The sequence below is a fragment of the Sceloporus undulatus genome, chromosome 8 (genome assembly GCF_019175285.1).
Source record: "Sceloporus undulatus isolate JIND9_A2432 ecotype Alabama chromosome 8, SceUnd_v1.1, whole genome shotgun sequence".
In the NCBI taxonomy this organism is placed as follows: domain Eukaryota; kingdom Metazoa; phylum Chordata; class Lepidosauria; order Squamata; family Phrynosomatidae; genus Sceloporus; species Sceloporus undulatus.
The window spans coordinates 6485618-6509275 of NC_056529.1; the positions used below are offsets into that span (position 1 = coordinate 6485618).

At 39.9% G+C, this 23658-nt stretch overlaps 1 protein-coding gene and 1 long non-coding RNA gene across 6 annotated transcripts in view; one reads left to right on the plus strand and one right to left on the minus strand.

The window, feature by feature from the left end:
* ADAMTS18 (ADAM metallopeptidase with thrombospondin type 1 motif 18) overlaps positions 1–17625 on the plus strand; it is a 67671-nt gene extending 50046 nt beyond the window's left edge. For both annotated transcript variants that reach the window (XM_042480906.1, XM_042480905.1), the window contains 9 exons: positions 891–1014; positions 1407–1651; positions 7266–7407; positions 8145–8271; positions 10989–11193; positions 11967–12158; positions 12646–12858; positions 14214–14361; positions 17510–17625. In XM_042480906.1, the coding sequence (XP_042336840.1) occupies positions 891–1014; positions 1407–1651; positions 7266–7407; positions 8145–8271; positions 10989–11193; positions 11967–12158; positions 12646–12858; positions 14214–14361; positions 17510–17625 (1512 nt within the window). The remainder of the gene's footprint in view (positions 1–890; positions 1015–1406; positions 1652–7265; positions 7408–8144; positions 8272–10988; positions 11194–11966; positions 12159–12645; positions 12859–14213; positions 14362–17509) is intronic.
* The window catches only part of LOC121937579, an 85368-nt gene that overhangs the window by 22327 nt on the left and 39383 nt on the right, over positions 1–23658 (minus strand). For 3 of the 4 annotated variants that reach the window (XR_006105170.1, XR_006105173.1, XR_006105169.1), the window contains one exon: positions 17490–18030. This is a non-coding gene — a long non-coding RNA (uncharacterized LOC121937579). Of the gene's footprint in view, positions 1–14315; positions 15363–17489; positions 18031–23658 lie in introns of those variants that run through there. The other variant, XR_006105171.1, reaches the window with a different exon arrangement.

Consider the following 23658-nt stretch of genomic DNA (forward strand, 5'->3'; position numbering starts at 1 on the left):
TACCACCCTGGCCCAATTCAGGAAGGATTTGAAGACCTTCCTGTTCCAACAGGCATTCCCCGATTAAAAATCCTGTGGGCCTCCCTCCTCTTTCGTGGCCAAGAGGAAGGGCTTTGGGGCTTTTAGCCTGTGTTTTATATTATTGTTTATATGTGATGTATTTTGGATTTTATTGTATGTATTGTTGTTTTAAATTTTATATTGTAAGCCGCCCTGATCGAAGGAAGGTGCGGGATATAAATAAAAACTTTATTTATTTATTATTTTATTTATTTATTTTTCACCAATATACCAATTTTATATGCACCTTTCCCTACACCTGCATATTTTTGTTTGCATTCTTTGACCAGAGAAGTCCTCCGCAAACTATGGATTAGAGCAAGCAATTGTTCAGAAATGTGGCTTTAGCTATGTGTGCATCAAATTGGGAATTGAATACAATTCTCCCCATCTCTTTTCATAAGATCAGCTGGCATCCTATTGAGAAGTTATGTCATTGTACACCAACCTACAATCATGTAAAGTTGAATTGCACTGTTATGGAGCATTTGTATTCTCAGGACTGGAATACAGATATAGCTGTGCCATTGGGATCATCACACAAGTGGAACTAGCAGCTTAGCAATTGCACAATGGTCCCAATGCCCAGTGTGTCCTGCTGTGCAATATGGCATCTTGTGTAGTGCACCATTGTGCATTGTTGAAATTCACTAGTATTACTGCATAGTGTGTCAGTGATGTAACTCCATCATTTTAAAGTAACAGTCCATTTAAGTAGATGCAGAATCTTGGACATCATTTTTAAGGAGAAGAACGATAAAGGCCCTCCTTTCCCATTATTAAAAAAATAACAGTTAAATTGTCTTTCAGATTGACTTTCTTTCTTCCAGAAAGTAGGATGTGACTATCAGCTTGGATCCAAAGCTGCTGTGGATGCTTGTGGAGTTTGCAAAGGAGATAATTCTACGTGTACCTTCTTTTCAGGCCATTATCTGACGCAACATAAAACTAATGGTAAGAATAAGAAAATCCCCCATGGGATTTAATCCAGATACTTTTTTTTGCTTCTTGTCCATGGTGCAAGAAATCACTTATAAAGTGCTTCTTTAAGATGCTTATCCATCCTCTTTTTAAATAGTTCCAAGTCCACCACCTTCTGGGGAAGTCTATTCCACTATTAATCAGCTCTTATTGTCAAGGTGTTTAGTCTTTGTAATGTTTAGTCAAAATTGCCTTTCTTCTCATTTGAATCCATTGGTTTGAATCCTATCCTCAGAATAGCATAAAGCACTTCATCTATGAGTCAGTCCAAATATCTGAAGATGGCTATGCAGTCTTCTGCTCTTAATGAAGGAGTATGTTTCTCTTACAACTGTAACAAAATGTTACGTTTTCCCTCTTTTTAGATTATTACCCCATTGTTACAATTCCAGCAGGAGCACGTAGCATTGAAATCCAGGAATTGCAAATGTCTAGCAGCTACCTTGCAGTTTGCAACTTGAATAAAAAATATTACCTAACCAAGGACTGGACAATTGACTGGCCTGGAAAATTCTACTTTGCTGGGACAATATTTGAATATCAGCGCTCTTTTAACCACCCAGAGAGACTTACTGCAGCTGGGCCAACGAATGAGACCCTCGTCTTTGAGGTAAGCTTCCTCCTGATCATTCTGTTCTTGAGATCTGTTTTCGAATTCCCAGTGGGACGTTTTATTTGGTGCAACAGAGTAAATTTTGTACTGAAGGGAAGAGAATAGTGGTCCTATTTAGGATTGTTCATGATGCCATTCTCACTAGTGTAGTAATAAATATAAGTATGGTCACTCTTTATGATGGTCTTTATCATCCATAAATTCAGGCAGTTGTGTTGAGTCCAGCAATCCAAGCTTAGCCATTTTCATCTCCAAGAGGAGCAGGTGCATTGTAAACCCAATGGCTCTTAATTGCTTATGGAAAGCCAAACCACCATTGCACCATCAATAGGTCAGAAAAATATACTGTTGTTGGGAAAATCCATATATATGCATATACATATACATATATATATTTCCTATGGAAGCTTGGTGTTTTTTTGCAGTCAAAAAATTAAGGAGTCAAAGAACTGAAGTAGTACAATCTTAAACATGAATCTCCAATATTGAGAAAGAATATGATTGAATTCCCATAAAATAAAGCAAGTGTAGCACCAATGCAATATGTAAGAGATGGTTGGGATATTTAAAAGTGGCCATCGCTCACAAGGATGAAAGCTTTGAAGCAGGAATAAAATGACTAATTAAAATCAATAAATCATTTCCAACACTCTTTGTTGAGGAAGAAGATGTAGGAAGGAAACCAGGTGAAAAGACTTTACTGATAATTTAACTGCCGCTGGGTAAAAGTCAGTTTGGCATTTGTAAGCCCTCTTTTTATTATTAGCTACTAGATGATAAATTAGCTCTGATCTCCCCTAAAGAGAGAATGCGTCGGATAAAGCAAAGCTCCGCTTATGAGATACAGATGTAAATGTAAACGTAAGGGATAAAAGGATTTCCCTTAAGTGAAAGGGATTAGATGGGTCACATCCCTTAAATGGGTGTATTTAGTGCACAATGTTTACAAAAAGAAGAGAGGGTGAAAAATACACACGATAACAAATGAAAACCAGGTGATGGGAGAATGAGATCATAGGAAGGCCTTTCAGAGGCTACCTTTTCTTGTCAATGCCTTGAGCGGGATTGCACGAACTCTCATTTTTTAAAAGATGTTATTTTGAATTCTGGTTTTAAAATGCTTACTACAAAATGCAAGGTATATAATAAGCTTCGGCTTAGAGTTCAAGCACTTTTTATGTCCAAGTGGAAATTACCATTCTCCAAACCTGCCGCCATAAAGAAAAGTCTTCTATCCCTCTTAATCAATACCTATTGCCTGGAAGTAAACCGTTGCTTAATCAATGCCTATTTCCACTTTACTTCTTTCTGGGCTTTGAACTAAAAAGAGAGCTGATTCTTTATTTATTTTATTTATTATGGTATTTATATCCTGATAAAGGCTATCAGAGCGGCTTACAATTATTATTTTTAATTAGACGGTTAGATTAGATTGGATTAGATTCTTGCATCTTCAAAACAACAACCTAAATACATATTGTGCAACTTTGCATGGCCACAATCAAGCAATATGTTTCATTTCATATGCAATGAGTGCAATGAGTCTTCAAACTTGCGTTAAACGGATCTAATTATTCAGTGTAATTAACTAATATTAGTTCTAATGGCTAAATATGATTCCTACCTAAAATCTGGATGGAAAGTTGACACCGTAAAAAAAGAAACACTGTAGGAAGTTGCCAATCTAAAGAAAGCATTGGCATACTTCTAAACGTATTGCTCAACTGACCCACAAATGTATACATCCATTTACACATCTATAATAGTCAAAGAAGTGAAAAAGAGGAAACGGCTGCAACCGAGAAATGGATACAAAGGCGGTTATGAGTATTTATTTATTCTGTTTTATCCTTGAAATCAAAATTAGCAGAAAAATGAAAAGAGCTATTTACTTAAGAGGGTTCAATACGTCCTTTGTTTTAACTTTCTTATAACCTAACCAAACAAAGGTTCTTCCAAATAGATTTCCACATCTTAGTCATAGAGTCTGTAATTTTTAAACACACACACACACACATATATATACACACCATTGTAAATTTTATAACACTGCGCCTTGTGGTCAAAGCTGCTGAGTGTTGTGTCTGAAGTCAGGTGGCTGGTGTGTTAAAGGTAGACATTAAGCAGTTCTGTGGAAGACCTGGAAATATTTATGGGGATGGTTGCCAGTTGTAAAATTGGGAGCAAATGCCAGTTGGCTTGGATGTCTCTGGAAAGGGTCCAGTTAAGTAGACTGAAGCACTGGAGGTCTTTCCAAATGTGTAGTTTTAATAACACGGTGGTGTTCACCAGCAGCAGATATTAGATTTCCATGGAAAAGCTTTTTAACCCAACACTTGACACTGTTGTAGGAAGAGATAATGCTTTGTGTTCTGCAAGTTCTCATTACTTTAAAAATGACATCTTGGCAATAGCTTTGCCTTTGCGATGGAAAATAAATGTTATGCAGTGTTTTAGTGGTTCTTAACCTTCCCTTCACCATGGACCCCCTTTAAATACATTTTGTTGCCACGAACCACCAAGACTTAAGATCTGAAAGCTTAAAGTGCATGAAATATTTGTTTAAAATTGCTGAACAAGGGTCTACAGATTTGGAGAGAAGGAAGAAATAAGTAAGTGCAGACACTCCTATTCCCCCTTTTTAAAAACTAAAATGATATCAGATGATGATGGTGATGGTGATGATGATGATAGCTGAACACTGAACTTTGCCCAAAATTATTTTTTAATTTTAATTAATTAAGTAATGAGAAGATTGGTGCTATATTTTATTTACAAGCCTTGTTAGATTGGGCTTAAAGATGAACCTCTATACTATGTTCTGAGCCCACATTTTCCAAATTATTTATATACATTGTTAAAATAAACAAGATCGGAGAACTTTTTGTTTTTTGCATGAACATGAATACTTTCATCAATACCTCTTATATAGTTCTGGAAAATTTACTTGTAAGTGTGCAATGGAATAATCATTGAATCTAAACTTTATAAAGTGATCGTTGGATACTATTATTTCTTTTCTCTGTGTGTACTTCTCATTCATGCACACACAATATACATTTGCTTGCTTTCACTGTGGGTGGGTGCAAAAGAGAAGATGATTATACCCTCAGCGCTCCATAAAATGTCATGCGTTATTTTACATGCGCCTGGTATTAGGTGTTTCTCAACCCTGGGCCTTGCAATAAAGCAGAAAGCCAAGCTATTCATTTGCTGGATGAATATATATATATATATATATTTCCGGTTTGGATCTCTACCAGAATTCATGGACTGAAATAGAATCTGGGTAATTGGCTGGAAAATGAATTGTCCTTCCCTGTTCTCTTTTTCTTCCTTCCTCCACCTCCATACAATACACTTTTCTACATAGTAGTGAATAGTGAGCTCCCTAGATCTTGTATGTTATTAAAGTTTAAGAATTTCTATTAATGTTTTCCATTGACATGGCTTGAAGCTTCCTTCCTTCTTTCTCCATGCCTTGTTCATATTTCAAATGGTTAAAATCCCCTTTTCTATTTTAGAGAAGGCTGTCAGATGTAGAAAGAGTCCTTGGTGAACATCTTAACCTAGAAACCTGAGAATACGAGTTTATAAAATGCTTTTCGTTATGACAGCAATGGTATTAGTGCTCTTTTTTTTGTTACCACAATGTGATCTGTTTTATAAAGCAAGATACTTATCGTAAGCTTAAACATGCATTTTATTTAGTTAATTTTAATTATGATCTTTCAACTTTGGGAGATTGCTATTTTAATTATGATCTTGCATTGCAAATTGTGTTTGCAGTGGTCTTTGGATTAAGCAAAAACAATCTTAAATAATAGTAACCAAGCATTCTTGTTTCTCCTCAACTGCCTTGGTTTAGAATGTATGTTGTTGTCATAGTTGTTTGCCTTCAAGTTGTTTCTGACTTATGGTGACTCTAAGGTGAACCTATCATGGGGGTTTCTTGGCAATATTTGTTTAGAGGAGTTTTTGCCATTGCTTTGCCCTGAGGCTGAGAGTATGTGACTTGCCTAAGTTCATCCATGGGTTGAACCAGAGTCTCCTCTCCAGTTGCATGAAGAAGGTATTTGTGATGAATAGATTATTGGCCTCACAGGATTATTTAAATATGTGAAGAGAATGTCATGTAGGAGAAGATGAAACAAGCTTGCTTTCTGATGCCACTGAGGCTAGAACACAAACCAGTGAATTCAAGTTGCAAAAATAGTATTCCATTAAATCATTACAAAGAATTATTACTTCACTATCAGAGCTGCTCAACAGTGAACAGACTTCTTTGGAGGGTGATAAACTCTCCTTTGAACCCTTAGATTTTGGGAACATCTCTCACATGTTCTTTACATGGCAGAGCGTTGAACTAGATGTCCCTTGTAACCCCTTTCATTCCTTGAAACAACACAAACAAGTATCCTTAAAACAAGCTCAACTTGTTCTGTCATTTCCAACTATCCAATGCAAAACATGCACTGTTCTGTTAGCTGCACTCCTGTTTGCAGGACTGTTCACATTAAATATTGCAAATGCAAAATCACAAGTATTGCAGCTATTGGCGGAAAATGTGTTGCAAAATAATGCGATTAAAATGTGTTTACATTTGAATGTTCATGTGGATTTTATTTTGTTCTTACATCATATAGTGTGCACATATTAAAATGTGGCATGAGATGATTTTCCCAACACCAATTTGAATGAAATTTCTTTTCCGGGCTTTAAATATCTAATTTTATGCATCCCAAGTTTTGAATTCCATCTGCAAATGGTAGGAAAAAATGCTTCTGTGGGATACAGCCATCATGTTTCTTTAAATTTTCCTCTTATCTGAGTTGAAACAGTTGGAAATCCCTCTTGCTAATGACTATTGGGCTCTACATGTAAAATTTACAACATGATAAAATGAAATGGCTCATGATGGAAAAGATAGACATGCCTACAAACACAAAACCAAAATGTTATTTGGACTGGCTATGGTGCAAGATTTATGAGCTGGAAGACCTGAGTTCATTTCTTTATTACATACGTCTCCCATCCCCAACTTTAGGGATCTCAGGAAATACATTGAATTTTCTCTTTTTATTTGCTCAGACTCCCTGTGAAGACTTACATCCCCAGCCAACACTTAAGTAAATTCCATTGATTTAATGCATCTGCCCTTCTAGTTTGTTTTCAACGTATGACAACCTTAAGGCAAACCTATCACTATCTGGAAGCCAATTGGAGTGACATGTGAATTTTACTTCAACACTGGTGATGGCATAGCATCCTCCACTGCACATGATGTACTCTAGTTTTTAAGAGTCTGGCAACATGTGTAATGTACACAACTTTGATTTGCAATTTGCATTTTCTTGTTAAATCTAACTGAAAGGAATGCCTGACAGCTCAGGAAGAACAATAAGGAACTTGCTCCAAATAGCTCCCTGAAGTGAATGAGCAAACTTTGGAGGCAAGAGGTCTTTCAAGATACCCCAAGGTCTCCAGAAACTCAGGGCAATTTGGAGCTGAAGATCAGGATGTGAGCTAAAATTTTGTCATATTTAATGAATGAATTCCTTTCCTCCATTCGTGATCTCGTCTTTTCTTTCTTTCTTTCCAAACCGTTTAGATCCTGTTACAAGGGAAAAACCCTGGAATTGCTTGGCAGTACACCTTCTTGAAGATGATCAACGAGAATAAGATATTCACAAAAAGACACAGCTACATGTGGGTGACAGTGCAGTCCGAGTGTTCAGTCACATGCGGCGGGGGTACGTAACCTACTGAGAAAATTGTAAATCTAGTTCACTATTCAGTTCACCGCTACAGGTGGATGGATGGTGGACCTCTCATCCATGGCTGCAATAGCCCATCCTTGAAAAAAGTGGGGAAACACCATGCCACCATTCTCTGAAGATACCAGCCACAGATGCAGGTGAAACATCAGGAATAAACTCTTCCAGCCTGAAAATCCCACAAAAACCTATTTCGATATATTATTGAGTCCCTTTCCAAACACAGAATTCTGTTCTATAAAGTAAGTTTCCCTAACCTGAGACCCTATAGATCAGTGGTGCAGAAAATGAAGCCATGGGCCACAGGTACTCTAAATCAGTGATTCCCTAACTTTGGCCCTCCAGGAATTTCAGACGTCAGCTTTCGGAATTCCTAACTGTTGGGTATGGTGGGAGTTGAAGTCCAGATTCCTGGAGGACCAAAGGTTGGGAATCACTGCTCTAAACCATGCATTAAATTTAATTTAAAAATATTATAACCAATCTTCAAATAAGTGATGTCTCAGATGAGCCTGGACTGTCCTAAGATACATTGCACCCTGATGCAGACTCATCATCTACCACCCCACAGTCAAAATATACAATGTCTAGGATGGGTCGTGAATTTCAACACACTCTTTAGTGTGTTTCTAAACTGCAGGATCAGTCTTTTTCTTCCTTCCATGTATCTTTTAATCACTGTGTGTTTAATTTTCTTGATTTTTCACCTGTAGGACACTTGATATCAAAAGCTGTATGTTTACAGGACCATCGGACCCGTGTCAATTCCTCCTTCTGTGGCCCAAGGACAAAGCCTTTAACAGAGACAAAGATATGCAATGGAAATCCTTGCCCAGCCTAGTAAGTTACGGATGTAACTCTATTCCAAAAACCTAATACAGTCTCCCTTTTCCTTGTGTTTGAAATTTGCAGACTTTAAGATCTGATATCGCTAGTCAAAGAATGGAGTAGAGAACTATATCCAGGTCTACAATAGTTGCATAGAATCATAGAATTAGTAGAGACCACAAGGGCCATCCAATCCAATCCCCTGCCATGCAGGAACTCACAATCAAAGCACCATCCAGCCTCTGTTTAAAGACCTCTAAGGAAGGAGACTCCACTACACTCCGAGGGAGTTTGTTCCACTGTCGAACAGCCCTTACTGTCAGGAAGTTCCTCCTAATGTTGAGGTGGAATCTCTTTTGCTAGAGCTTGCATCCATTGTTCCGGGTCCTAGTCTCTGGAGCAGCAGAAAACAAGCTTGGCCCCTCCTCAATATGACATCCCTTCAAGTATTTAAACAGGGCTATCATATCACCTCTTAACCTTCTCTTCTCCAGGCTAAACATCCCCAGCTCCCTAAGGCGTTCCTCATAGGATATGGTTTCCAGACCCTTCACCATTTTAGTCGCCCTCCTTCGGACACGCTCCAGTTTCTCAATGTCCTTTTTGAATTGTGGTGCCCAGAACTGGACACAGTATTCCAGGTGGGGCCTGACCAAAGCAGAATAGAGTGGCACTTTTACTTCCCTTGATCCAGACACTATACTTCTATTGATGAAGCCTAAAATCACATTGGCTTTTTTAGCTACAGCATCACACTGTTGACTCATGTTCAACTTGGGGTTTACTAGAACTCCTAGATCGTTTTCACACATAGTATTGTTAAGCCAGTAGACTCAAAGTAGAAACCAAACCAGTAGAATCAAAGTAGGAATAGCCCAAGTACCAGGCCCATGTCCAATCTGTTTGCATCATTGGGTAAATTCATCAAAGGAAACTGTGAGTGGCAGTGTCTTAATCAGATACTACCACAAACACTTTAGGGTTGTTTTGAGGGAATAACTTATGATGGGGGACAAACCTCATCTCCACGCTTGAGGCAAATGGTTCGCCAAGTGGTGGGCATGCAGTTATTTTGGACTATCGGTTTTCACCAGCGATGAATGCATGAAAAATATTCATACTCTATGCCAGCTTTACATATCCAAGACCATTTCACCGACAGAGTACAATTCTATGCAGATATATGCAACTACAAGTGTTTATTTATATCTAGCTATATCTAGATAACTAGACATTTAAAACCACACATACATACATACTTACGTGCGCACAGAAAAAGTGAGAGAGGAGAGTCACATACACTCAGAATGCATACAATCCAAAAGGAAATTATAGCAGAACCACAAGAAAGTAGAGATAAGATTTAATTGGAGCAAGTCAGCATGTGACAATTTCAGCAATTTCATTGCCTCGCCTTAAGCCACGCCATTGTCTGCAAACTAATTTGAAGTAATCTCTCTAGCCAAATAATCTATTTGCATGTGATTAATCTTCTGCCAGACGTTTATTTCAGTACCCATGGTATCTGATGTTCACAGACAGAAAAGCCTTCTATTACATTTCCTGCTGGGTTTTTTTCCCCAGGTTGTTTGTATTTGCCTTTTAATTGTGGTTGGCAACTTTTTAAATATAGCCTTTATTTTAATTGATGGAAAAGCCACACAAGTAGCTATCGTTGCCTGCCTCTACCATTATTGTAATTTGCATGTGTGCTTTGAAGCGGAATGTGTGGATCATAAATGTGCCATTTGCAGATATTCAAATGGAAACCCTCTCCAGATGAAACCTGCTCCTGATAGCTCAGGGCTGCCTCCATGTCATTCTGGGTTTTAATCCAGACTTTAGAAAAGCTATCTATGGTCTTAGAGAGCCAAGCGTGGTGTTCTGGTTTGAGTGTTGTACTATGACTTTGGAGAAAAGGGTTCAATCCTCTGCTCAGCATGGAAGCATACCCATGACTCTGTAGTTCAGGATTCCCAATCTTAAGTCTCCAGGTGTCATTGGTTTACATCTATGCAAATCACCTGTGGTCACTGTTTTTGTTTTCTTTACGTTCAGCTGTAAACCTGCCTTTTCTTACTTGACTATCTTCAGTAATTATTCCAAGTCTGCTAGTCATATGCTACCAGCCTCAAGAGAAGGCAATGGCAAACCTCCTTTGAATAAATCTGACCAAAAAACAAAACAAAAACCCCTTAGGGTTGCTATTTGAGAACCACTGCTCTAGTCTATAGTGAAGGTCTGAGAGAGTGACTGCTATTCCTTTCATCTGGCGAGATAACTACAGCTGGATGATGCCTAGGCACCCCCATTTTCCCATGGTCACCAACTGACCTACAGTTGCATAGAGGGAAGCACTGTACAAAGAGATGCAGAGATACCTTCTTCTTCAGAGGCTGGATGGCCATCTGTTGGGGATGCTTTGACTGAGAGTTCCTGCATGGTAGAGGGATGGACTGGATGGCCCTTGTGGTATTTTCCGACTCTACAATTCCATGATTCTATGATTCAGCATCCCCAAAAGTACATACAGTGATGTAACTTCCTGTTTTAAAAACTTAAGTTAACTACAGGATTATAGTCCTTATATTCTCCAAGCAAAGATGTATGCAGAGGACTGTCGCTGCTTTCTGTCATTGTTTTTGGTGGCGTAGTGACTCTGTAGCCTTCAATCTCTTTCTGGAATCCACTGTCTTCTCCTTGGATGACAAATGCATTCTTTCTTGAAGTTGGTTGGCAGGTCAGTGGAGTGATTGCAGCAAGTCCTGTGGTGGCGGACAGCAAAGTCGGCAGATCCAGTGTGTCCAGAAAAGGGCTTTTCAGAAGGAGGACACTGTGCCTCATGCTCTCTGCCCAGTAACAACTCCAGCACAAATACAAGCATGTAATAACCAAGACTGCCCACCAGAATGGAGCACTGGACCATGGGGTCAGGTAATTTCAGAGAAACAGTTGACGTTACCTTATGGGGTGTTGTTATAGAAGATTTTCATACCTGGCTGCATCGCTGCTAAAACGTCTCCCAAATGTCCTTAAAAGGGGAAGGAATCTCCTGTGTCTGAATGCCAGGTGCGTTTCCTGAATCGTCATGGAAATGTCACTCCTTCTTAGCATCCCTGAAACGTTCCTGGGGAGCGAAATTCCTCTGAACGCAATTTGCGTTCATAGGAAATCTACTCCCCTTGCGACAGTACAGAGATGCTAGAGGGAGCCACATTTCCATGGTGATTCAGGAAGTGCGCCTCACGTTCAGACACGTTTTAGCAGCGATGCCGCCAGGTATGAAAATCTTCATAGATAAGAACATAACAAGACGGTGCTTCACCATTCCAAGGTTTTGTCTAGTATAGGACCATCTTGTCTCTTACAAACCTACCCATGCTTTGAGATCAGCTGGGAAAGCCCTTCTCTCTGTCCACCATTACTATAGGTTCATCCGATGGGAACATGAGAGAGGGCCTACTCAGTGGCTGCCCCCAGGCTCTGGAACTCCTTTCCCTAATACCCTGATACAGCTTAAGTCTGCATTTAGAGTCCTAGTGGGTAGCACCTGGACTCAGACAAATCCTGATATGTACACACACACCCTTGTTTCAGAACAATATAAGGTGTCAGATAATTGCTGTCTTGCAATTGCTGTCTTGTTGTTCTACTGTGATCTGTGTTAAGTTGCTAACATCAGACTTTCTCCCTCCATTCCCATAAAGTGTTCCAAAACATGCGGAAGAGGTGTTACGAAGCGAGAGGTTTTCTGCAAGGGTGCAGGACCCTCCACACTGAAAACCCTGCCAGAGAATATGTGCAACAGCGAAACAAAGCCAGAAACACAACAGACGTGCGTGTTGGGACGGTGTCCCAAAAATGATCAGCTCCAGTGGGTGATTTCTTCATGGAGTGAGGTAAAACAACTGCCCTGCTCTAATACTAGGGCTCTAATACTAGCAAGCCAGTGTTTGTTTATCAGACTATTTTATATTCAAAAGAATGGCATGATTTTCCAGCAACATCAGTAGCTGATCATGTACAGTTAATAAGAATATGAGTTGATCTGCTTGCTTTGAATTACAATGGGGCAGCTAATGGGGCCATACCCTTTGAAAACATCAGGGTTATATGGGAATGTAATAGGAATCCACAAGAAGGCAAAGTAAACAGCAGCTGTTTAAAATATACAAGTCTTCCTTGACCTGATTGTTTCATTTCATATCTGCATCTTCCTACTTCTAAAACATACTTTGTGGTATAGGGACTTATCTCTATTCTAGGGACTGTTCTTTCCATATTATTTCTGCCTCCAGTACAATTTTTTTCTTGTTGAAGAGTTAATGCCCAGAAACATACCAACTTCATTAACTAAGCTATGCCTGTATGCTTTGTCATCCACAGTGTTCTGTCACCTGTGGCCCAGGGGTGAGGAGGCGAGAGATGCAGTGCAGTGAGAAAAGTATCAATGGCAAATTGATCACTTTCCCACAGCGACGTTGCCGAAATCTTAAGAAGCCCTATGTTGAACTAGAAGAGGTGTGCAACCGAGGAGCATGTCCTCTGCACCATTTGTACAGTAGAGTGTCCGGATGGTATTCTTCACCTTGGCAACAGGTAAAACAAACCAATTCATTTGGAAATATTTAGTAGCCATTTTGGAGACTTCTGTTTGAATTCCTGGCACTCATGACACCCAAATACGATCAATACATTTCCCATTGCTCTGAAAGCCAGAAAGTTGGAACATTGACAGGTACACACTTGGTTGCATAAAGCTGATATTTAGTAGAAGCGTGGTCTAGTGTGCAACTATTGTGTAGCCATATGAGTGCGGATGTTTACTTCTCAAACATGATTTCAGACATTACTTCCCAGTGCCCACTTACTATGAATATCCAAGCCATTACCTTCACGCATTACTCACATGAAAGGATTGTTAGTATGATCAAAGGCCAATGGCACAATAGTATTTTCAGTGCACAAGTAAATGCTGAAACATAGGTTGTTTTTATCCAGATGCCCACACTAAGTCATGCCTATCCTGATTTCCTCACTATCTCCGTCTTGGAGTGGTTCAGTGCAGAAAAGCGTTCAACATAGACTAAATCAGGATTGGGCAGTGTGGCATTTGGGGGTGCAGACCACACTTTGCCCACCCCTGTCCTAGACAGAGAGCTCTTAGTGCTTCCAGTCAATCAAAAATGGTACAGAAATGTTGTCTTTCCCTCCTTATGGGTGTTATAAATTTGTTTTGGTTTTTTATTAAAGGAGCAGAAGAAACAGTATGTTAGAACTGGAGAGTTACAAATGGAAGGCATCAGTATTTGAACCCTTCACAATATTCCATGTTTGGGGCATGATTAGGTACATACATGGTATTCTGACATATAAGGCAGAAGGTCTCACAAACACCTCTCCCCATATGTGCTAGAACAAAAATACATGGGGAGAAGATAGTGCTTACTTGTGGCACCCAAAATCTGCTGCCTAAAGCCACCAACACATTCTGCCTAATTGTAAGGATGACTTTGCCTGGAGTGCCTGCAGTGTCAGTGTAGGAACAGCAATAACAGCAGCAGCATATTGGTCTAACTGACTCATTTGTCTGGAAACTGATAGTCACTTATATAACAGTGCTCCTGCTGTTATAGCAATGCTACATTCCATGGTCCTTTCCAGATCGTTCTTCAGAGGGCTGTAGTATGGCTGTACCTACAAATCTTGGTACACAGCATCCTCAGGGATTTGCAAAGACAGTCTGGAATTCCTTCATTTTTTTGATTGATTAGTGGCTCAGTCTGTAACTTGTTTCCACAGTGTTGAAACAAGCTTCTGCATTTTGGAACTTACTTTACTGAATGGATCCCATATCCCTGATACATAAAACTTTGAGTGCATAGTGCTTAAGATTCACATATCCCTGAGACAAGCACTTATTTGATTACACAAACATTTTCCCCTCCTTGCAGTGTACAGTGACCTGTGGTGGAGGAGTGCAAACACGGACTGTGCAGTGTCTTCGCCATGGTCAGACGGCTACAGGATGCCCTCCTCATCAAAAGCCCACAATGTCCAGAGCCTGCAATACTAACTTCTGCCTAGTTCCTGAAAAGAAAGGTACCAAAACAAGGAAAACCCTTTGAAAAGTAAATGTGTACCAACACAGTTTTCCCAAGCTTTTCCATTTTTTTTCTCTCAGAACTGGTTGACAAAAGCTAGTGATAGCTAACCATTTGAATTCGTAAGGCAGTTGTTTCTGAGTGGTGGACAAACTGAGCCCAAGCAAAGCTGAAACTATATGCCAGGGGCAGTCAAAGTCCCACGTCTGCCCTAAGGGCTATTTCCCCCCCCACTTGCTGACCCACTGATTTGAACAATAAAAGCACTAAAGCCATCAGAGCAGCCATCAAAGCTGTTTATAAGGTCTGTTTTTAAAGAGAAAAATGTATTCTCACACTGGTGGTGCAACAGGAGAAATCCATCTCTTGCATATCCACCAAGTGGGCCTTTGATGGACTGCATTCTCAAGAGGGTCCTTCCTGAAGATCTGGTCAGTCAAAGAAGGTAGACAGTCCCTTACATTTGGAGCTCGGTTCATCTATGTTTATTTTTGCCCCCTTTGTTTTTTTTAACACATTTGTTCCTCATCCTATTTCTCCCCGTTTCCCCCCTTCCTTTTTTGGAAAGACCTTATTCAATATCTGTTATTCATTTGCTTTAGCCTCATCCCTTCCCCCTCCTTGCAGCTGTAGAAGTCCTTTTGACTTTATTGCAACTAGGTCTTTGGGGCCCTGGAGATCAATTATCTCTTCGCCGTGCGCTAAGTCTCTGTCTCCACCAGTGCGCACAGCCAGCTGTGCTGGAACTGTATTGAAGCCAATCACTCTCAATTACCCACCACATAGTTCCAGCCTGGTGAGTCATTGGGGAGAGATCATGGGAAAGAAATGAGCCTTTCAGGGAGAGTTAACATGCTCCCCTAGACAAGCCGGACCTGCTCTTCTGCTCATTTTCCTCCATTTCCATCATTTGACTTGGTAGTGGAACTCACAGCGTTTAATTCAGCTTGCTTTGGGATGTGAAGAGCAAATATTACTTACAGGAAAGTCATATATACCCTGGCAGAACCAAACATAAAAGAAAGAATAAGTGTCCTATCTAATAGTTGCTATAAAGTTGATGCAACTGTGTGGAAACCATTGGAGGGCATGCCAAATGTTTGAGTCTACCAGCTTCCTAGTCTTACTATGCAACCCTGTGTACATCCATGGCATGTTAAAAAGGTGGCCAACATCTTATTAATGGTGCACAGAGGCCTAATGGTGGGTTGGACTGGATGGTCATTGTGGTCTCTTCCAACTCTATGATTACATCTGCATATACCTGCATATCTGCTATTTTTCAAGTACAGTTATATCTAACAGTAGGGGCAGTCCAAGACATTTTTTCCTGCCTAAATGAGAGCATCAAATAATGCCTTCTACCTAGAATCATAGAATCATAGAATCACAGAGTTGGAAGAGACCACAAGGGCCATCCAGTCCAACTCCCTGCCATGCAGGAAATCACAATCAAAGCATCCCCGACAGATGGCCATCCAGCCTCTGTTTGAAGACCTCTAAGGAAGGAGACTCCACTACACTTCGAGGGAGTTTGTTCCACTGTCAAACAGCCCTTACTGTCAGGAAGTTCCTCCTAATGTTGAGGTGGAATCTCTTTTCCTACAAAGCCAAGGTACATAGTGGCCACAGCCTGCCAAGTTATTCTGGTAGATAAAGCAAAAAAATCCACAGACACTTCTCCTTGACAACAAAAAAACCAGTAGCAAATTAAATATCTAATGCGCTGCTCTTTCGTGGCACTTCAGATCTCCTGCCTGAAGCTACTGCCTCACCTTCTCTCATTACAGAACCAACCCTGTCTAAGAGGTTCGCTCTAGAGGTAGCCTTGCGGAAAACATAATTGAGCTATATAATGTTCCTGGCAATGGAGCAGGTTGTAGGATAAATTAGGGATATAATTCTTTACTAATTTTCTTTTCAAAGAAAGCAAGGAATAGTTTCAGCAATTATTTTGCAGTGAGGAAGTGTTCAAAAACTACAGTTTTCAAGGCCTATTCAGGACTAATTATAGGTTGAGTTTGCCTTATCCAGACTCCTGAAATCCAAATATTCCAAAACCCAGACCTTATTTCACGAGTGGCTGAGATAGTGGCACCTTTGGTTTCTGATGGCTCGGTGCATACTCACTTCGTTTCATGCACAAAATTATTAAAATTGTACAAAATCTGTGTTGATCTAAGACCGCAATATAGATTCTATTCTATAAAATTAACCTCAGGTTTCTGTATAAGGTATATATGAATGTATATTGTATAAGGTGTATATGAAACGTAAATGAACGTTGTGTTTAGACCTGAGTCCCATCTCCACTATGTATGTATATGCAAATACAGATATTCCAAAGCTGAAACAAATCTGAAATCCAAAACACATCTGGTCCTAAACATTTTGGATATGGGAGGCTCAACCTGTATGTTCAAAAGTCACACACAGTTACTTTTTCAGAGAAAGCAGCATTGTCTGTGGAGGAATTCACCTTTTGTGCACAAGAAATAATATTTCTGCATAGAAAATGCAATTTTATGTAAAGGGAAATACGTTCTTTCAAATAACCTGGATCAAAGCTGTATAGAAGTGATTTCTAGACTATAGCTTCCAGAATTTCCCAGCCACTGCCCAGCATGGACTAGGAAATCTAGTCCAAAAGTAAAGGGTTAGAGTTCAGACTCTAAACCTGTTGTGCTCAGTTTTGTGCATTGAGGTAACTTTAGTGGTGTGTCTGTCCCCCTTGGGATCTTGGTCCCCTGCTAGGCAAAAGACCCTTACCAGTTTTGACTGAAGTGATCCATATCTCAACAGAAAGGGGTCCTCTAAAGAAGCCAGGAAATAGATTTAGGTTTTCTCATGAACTACTTGTTTGCATGAGAGAACCTAAACAAACCAAATGTGTTTGCATGAGAACCTATATCTTCTGCAGAGAAAGCTAGCATTAGTTTGGGGATCAGGGACTTCCAAAGTATAACACTGTAAATGAAGCTGTTTTGCAGGTTTCTTAGGATCCCGTCAATGAATGTTAATAAGATTTCACATGAAGAGAATTTTTATGAGACATAAAAATTAAACTTGCATTATTATCAGCCTGCTAAGCTTCAGTACTCAATGCTATAAATTAAATGAACTTACCTGAAATTTCCTTACTACAGATGATCCCTCTTGTGTGGACTTCTTCACTTGGTGCCACCTGGTCCCCCAACATGGTGTCTGTAATCACAAATTTTATGGCAAGCAATGCTGTAAATCGTGCACATGGAAGAACTGACACGAATGGTCTAAGTCTCAGCTTTTGATGCCATTGAGTCTTCCTTTCAACTGATGGTGAATTGTTTTGCGATGCCTTCTGGAACCAAGCTTCACAGAGATTGCGAGAGGACATGATTTGGGTATTGTAGAGCTGTGTCTGCTCTGGTACAACTTGTGATGAATGATACGTAGAGAAAGGCTGGGTTGTTACCAACAACTAGGGTGCTGTTGAACGCTAGCCGATTAAGGGCTTTTTGTCTTTCTGGTGTCCTCTGTTGAAAGAAGAAGACAACCAACTGCTTCATTTATGGCCAAAGCCAGTCTTCAAAATGGAGTGGCACATTTGGCATGGTGCTCTTACAACCAGGACATGTGACAATACTATGAAGAACTACATTGCCTGTGTTGATGTCTTAGCAGTTCTCTGAAAGAAGGAGAAAATACTCAAGAGAAATTGCAGAAGTAAACTGGGAGACAATGCATTGCCCTCCCTAATGTAGGAGTGATGTTATCCACAATAATCACATATGCTGCACTAGCTAAATAAAAGAAGGCTGGGAGACCTTTGGCCCTCTCTGTGTTTTCAACCAGTGCTACTCCAAGGTGTGGCACATGGACTAGTGTCAGTCCATGAGCCCTTGGCTGCCAGTGCCAAGCAAGTTGCCAGGAAAGAAAGAAAAAGTGGTAGCCAGTGGGGAGAAGTGTAGTACTGGTCCCTGGCACATTGGGAGTCGGGGAGAGAAAATACTAGTTCCCACACCAGATGCCTCCAGGTTTCTCTTTAAACTAAAAGTCTCATAAATTCTTAGCCTTTGCCATAGTTGTTAGAGCTTCTGGAAACTGAACATATGGAGGCCTAAATGTTTCCTACCCCTAAGATAAAGGTGGGTTTCTATTTTACTTGCTGCTGGGAAAGGAAGGGTTATAGCATGGTAGGACTGTTAATTTTACTGTGTCCCTCTTTCAGTTTTGGCTAGTACTCAGGCATGGTTTACTAACCACTCGAGAGGCAGGCACTCCTTGAGTTGCCCATCCAGAAGAACAGCATGGGATCTTTTATAGCATTGCTGCATAGTATGAGCAAAATAGAATTTCATACTTCAGCTAACTTATGAAATATACACATATGCTGTTAGGCCTCATTATTATTACTGCTGAAACATAATTATTGCCAGAGTCCCAGAATTCTATAAACACACTTAATAGGTTACCAGTCAATTTGGTTTTGAATGTTTGAGGCTTCTGTGGAATTGGGATGTTGCTTGTTAAAAAATACAGGCTGAGATTCTGCATCATCAGATGTAGCTACTATGGGAGAGCTGCTTCTGCCAGTGCCATAACTACATCCGCCAATCCCACCCCTTCAAAATCTACCTTTTAAATCAGGCAGCAACCCAAATAAACTGAGAAATGGAGCACTGGGAAATGGTAGCTGCAGTGGTCTCTAGTTGGACAGCTAGAGAAAACCCTCAGGTCTTTCATTTCCCAGTGCCTTGATCTGGAGGACATTGGAAACCCTCTAGTTAGAGCACTACCCGGTTTAAGAGGTAGATTTTGGGGATTACATTCTGTCATAAGTGTGGATCTTAAAAGTTATCAGAACGTAAGGCTGGCTAATATTGAACAGGATGCCAGCCATAGTTTTTTCTTTCTTTTTTAAGCAAAAAATTTGGGTTTTCAAACATGAAACATAAATGAGAAAACTCAGCCGTTGCCACAAAAGGATAAATTATATAAACCTGTGGACCAGTTTCTGGAGGCTATGAGAAGGATAATAAATTCAAATGTGATTCCATAGTGTTGTTATTTCTTTATTGTCAGTATTGACATAGAGAAAAGAACAAATTGTATGGTCATTTCAGCAGTTGCTGTTCCAGTGACCCCATTGTGCAAATGAGAAGTAGTTATGCTAATCCAAATGGAACGGGTTGTTTCTTATCCTATCTTCATTTAGCAGCATGAAAAGAGGGACATTTTGACTCAGAATGGGGAAAACCATCATTTTCACTTTCACTGACATTTGATGATGATGATTTAAAACACCCTGATATGCCTTATCTCTTGGAAGTGGAAGAAATTTGGTAAATCCTTCATAAAGGCACTAAACTGTATCTCATCTGTACTGTACAAATTCAATAGGCAGAGCTATTTGGCAACATGGAGAGGATCATATTGTTGTGCCTGCCTTCAGATAACCTCTCCAACAACAGCAACAGTTATTTTAATTCAGCACCATGAATATAACTGAATATACAAAGATTCAAATCCAGACTGGCCTTGATGGACAAATCTGTCAATTGCTGGGAGGTGTTCCTAGACTTCAGTTCTCATCAGCTCTAGTTTCCAATGATGAAAGAGGATTAGAGTTGTAGTGCACCAATATCTGGAGGGCTCCAAACTCCCCATCCCTGTTTTACGTGCAGATCTGCTGAATTTAGTTCTTTGTTCTCCTTTTATCCCATATATTTTGGATCAGATAAACTATGCATGTGTGCCACATAATTGTGATATCACCCAATCATCACATAATTAAAAAACATGTTTTGTGCCTGTTGTCTCTTTCTGAAAACACCTGTTCCAGCTGAGTAGGGCTTGTTGACTCATATATGCTGCATTTGATTTTATTTGCCCATGTTTGTGAACGTTTGTATATTCAGAAGCCAGCGGGATCAGGACACAATGTATTTTAAATGTGAAAATTTCAAGTTAGGGAGAAGGCAAAATAACCTCCACTTTATCCGTGCCAAAACCCCTATGGCAAAAGGAGGGTTGTGTTCTGGTCCAATTTTCTGGGGAATGGTTAAAAAGGACTTTTAAAAACATCTTTCTTCCCAATCCCACATCTTGATTTGATGAATGTAGTTCAGTTTTACTGCTTCCTAAAGTATCATTACCGAACTAAAATTAGCCAGACCAGCACTAATGACAGACGGTGGTCAGCTAAAATTAGCAGTGGCTTTTCTAACTTATTAAGAACACATATACACAAGCACACACACACACACCCCACACACAGATTGCTTAAGAAATGATCATTAGAAACATTTCTGAAATTTTAAATACCTAGTTTCTTGAACAATTGCAATGTATGCTTTTGGGGAGGGGAGGTAGTTCTCATCAATGCCAACTTTTGTTTTAGAATTGTCTTTATTATTTGCAGTTCCAAAATTATTTATTAATGTGTAGCTTTCATTTCCCTTCATTTGTATTTCATCACTTGCTTCCCAAGTAAGTGGCAGCAAAAAAGATGTTACATAGAAATATGGATTGTGATGTAAAAGGAAAAAAATGCAAAGTATAAAGTGTACTATTTAATTATTTTATAAGTTTTATAATAAAAAATACTCTTAATTATTTCATTATGTTTGGTACCTGTACAAGTCTTGAATAAACTATTGAAGTTCAATGTATATTCAGAGTAATGTCAACCGGGTCTTTGTTATCTCATGCATTTGTACATCCCTTGTTAATAGAGTCAGCCCTCGGTATCCGTGGACTTGCCATCTGTGGAAGTCAGTATCCATGGATGAGAAGCTTTCATTGTCCCCAATGGTGGCACATGCATGAAGCTGTGCCACCATTTGGGACAAAGGAATTTGGGGTCAACTTAGGACTCCCAGCGGGCTCCCATGGTGATCCCCTCCAGTCTCTGGAAGGAGGTGGTACCTTTGGCTGGAAAACAAGGACACCAGCCATGATGGAAGAGACTGACAGGAGGCAGAGGAGGGGATCACCAAGGCAAGGGCAGCGGACAGGGTTTCCATCCTTCCTCATGCACATGCCGCCATTGGGGACAGGGGAACTTGAGTATCTAAGGATTTTGTTATCGGTTTAGGAGGGTCCAAAACAGATCCCCGTGGATACTGAGGATCCACTGTATATAAGTTCTGCTATGTTTACTTTTTATTCAGTACTGTGGCCCAGTCACTTCACTGTGCCACAAGGGACAATTTGGAGGGAATAGTTTTGATACTCTGCATGTGGTAGCAGAAGACATTGTCATTGATCAGCCAAGAAATCAGGTGATCTGTGGGAACTAATATAAGCCTTGCAAACTTATATAAGATCTGTCTTAGGTTTGGCTACCCATTACACTTCCCTTAAGGTTCTACTTTAATGGACAAAAGCCTGTAGATGTTGTGAATTCCAACTACCATCAGCTCCAGTCATTAAGGATGATGGAAGTGGTAAGCCAACAGCATCTGGAGGGCCACAAATTTCTGTTGTATTTGCATTAACATACGTTCCTTTCTCTGACCCTTAACTGATTTAAAAGCCAAGGAGGTGGGCTGTTCTTTATGTGACAGACATATAATTGTCCTATAGTAACATGTTATCATGTTGTTCATTATATAATTATAATTTATTTGCATGTTCACCGGCACATCTATGTACCAGAAGCAAAATTCCCATGTACTGAATTCAGCAATTTGGCTTAGATTTGTTAAATGCTTAGAGGGCAAGGCTGTCAATGGCAGACAAAATCATGATTCCCTCCAGCATCGGAGGGAGTATTCTGGAGAACAACAGTGAGGCGGTGCTATTGTACTTATTGCAATATGTCCAGCAGTATGGAGCCTTCCTGGCTGAAAACTACCCAGATGTACACAGTTCAATGGTGCATTCAAGAGAAACAGAGAGGTAAGCCAATCTGATTAGTAAACCTGTGTAGCCCTTTTCTTTATACCAAATTATAACCTTTCATCTGAAGCCATGGAATGGGTCTCTGCATATATCAGCTTGGTTGGAGACTAAATAAGGAAAGAAAAGAAGGGCACATCTTTGGGACTGTGGCTTCCTAAGAATGTACTTGGATCAAAAAAACAAAATGTACAACCAGAACAGAAATGTGGGAAGGGCTGTCTATGATCAGAGAGAACTGGGATGGGCTCTGCTGTAATGACATGGCATCTATGAAATGACTGAAGTAAAATGACTTATGACAGCTTTAATCGGTAGAGCAGAGGTTCTCATTAAAGAGTATAAAAAGGAGGAAGGAAGTGTTGTTGGTTTTTTGCATGAGCTTTTGGGGACATAAACCCAATTCTCTGGATGCAATGCATTTTTTTTATCCTCCAAGAGACTAACACAGCTACTTCTTTGAAAACTATTGTTACATAGTGCAAACAAATATTGAGCTTTCCCAAATCACATTGAAAGTTGAAAGCATATTAATGAAGCCTTCACATTTGGCTGACGTTGCATAAATGCTATTGCAGCACACTCCCCCCCCCCATGGTCCATATATGGATATTTGGTATTCCTACCAGCAGATTCTATGGTCTGTCTGCCATATGTCAGAAATGACTTGAAGGCGCACAACATCATCTATGTCCAATCCTGCTTTTTTAACAATATGTTCTGCATATAGGTTGAACAGGTAGAGTGATAAGATGCAGCCTTTTCCGACCTCTTTGCTAATGGGGAACCATTTTGTTTCTCTGTGTTCTGTTCTGACAGTAGCTTCTTGTCCTGAGTACAGATTCCTCATCAGGACTATCAGCTGTGTTGGCACTCCCATGTCTTTAAGGGCATTACAGCACTTCAAATCAGACCATTATTAGTTGGCATCTTTCTTCTGAAGCAGTCATCTATATATTCCCCAAAAAGTGTGTCTCATCTTAAGTTGGTAAGCAACATCACACATGAAGCGAGACAGTAACTGGTATGTTTAAAATGACTTTGCCAAGTGCATTTCATGGACCTTAAGCAGTATTATTATCAAAACCCAGCAACATTTAGTGGAAATGCCACAGGTACACCCAAAACCAGCCTTGGAGACTCAGATTTTAAACAAATATAATCATGCTCAATGTGTTCCTCTTACCACTTCATTGTAGACTGGCTTTTTGGTATAAAATACTAGTTAATCCCACATACCAAAATTATATGTGTGCCAATGTGGTAAGTTATTTTTAAAATTTCCAAGGACTGACATCTGCAGCTGGTTCATGTTTTGCCCAACTTATTCTGCTTGAGAGATGTAAAAGTCATGGTGAGATATCTCCATCAGTGGACCCCTGTAAATGCATGATGGGAAAATCTATCCATC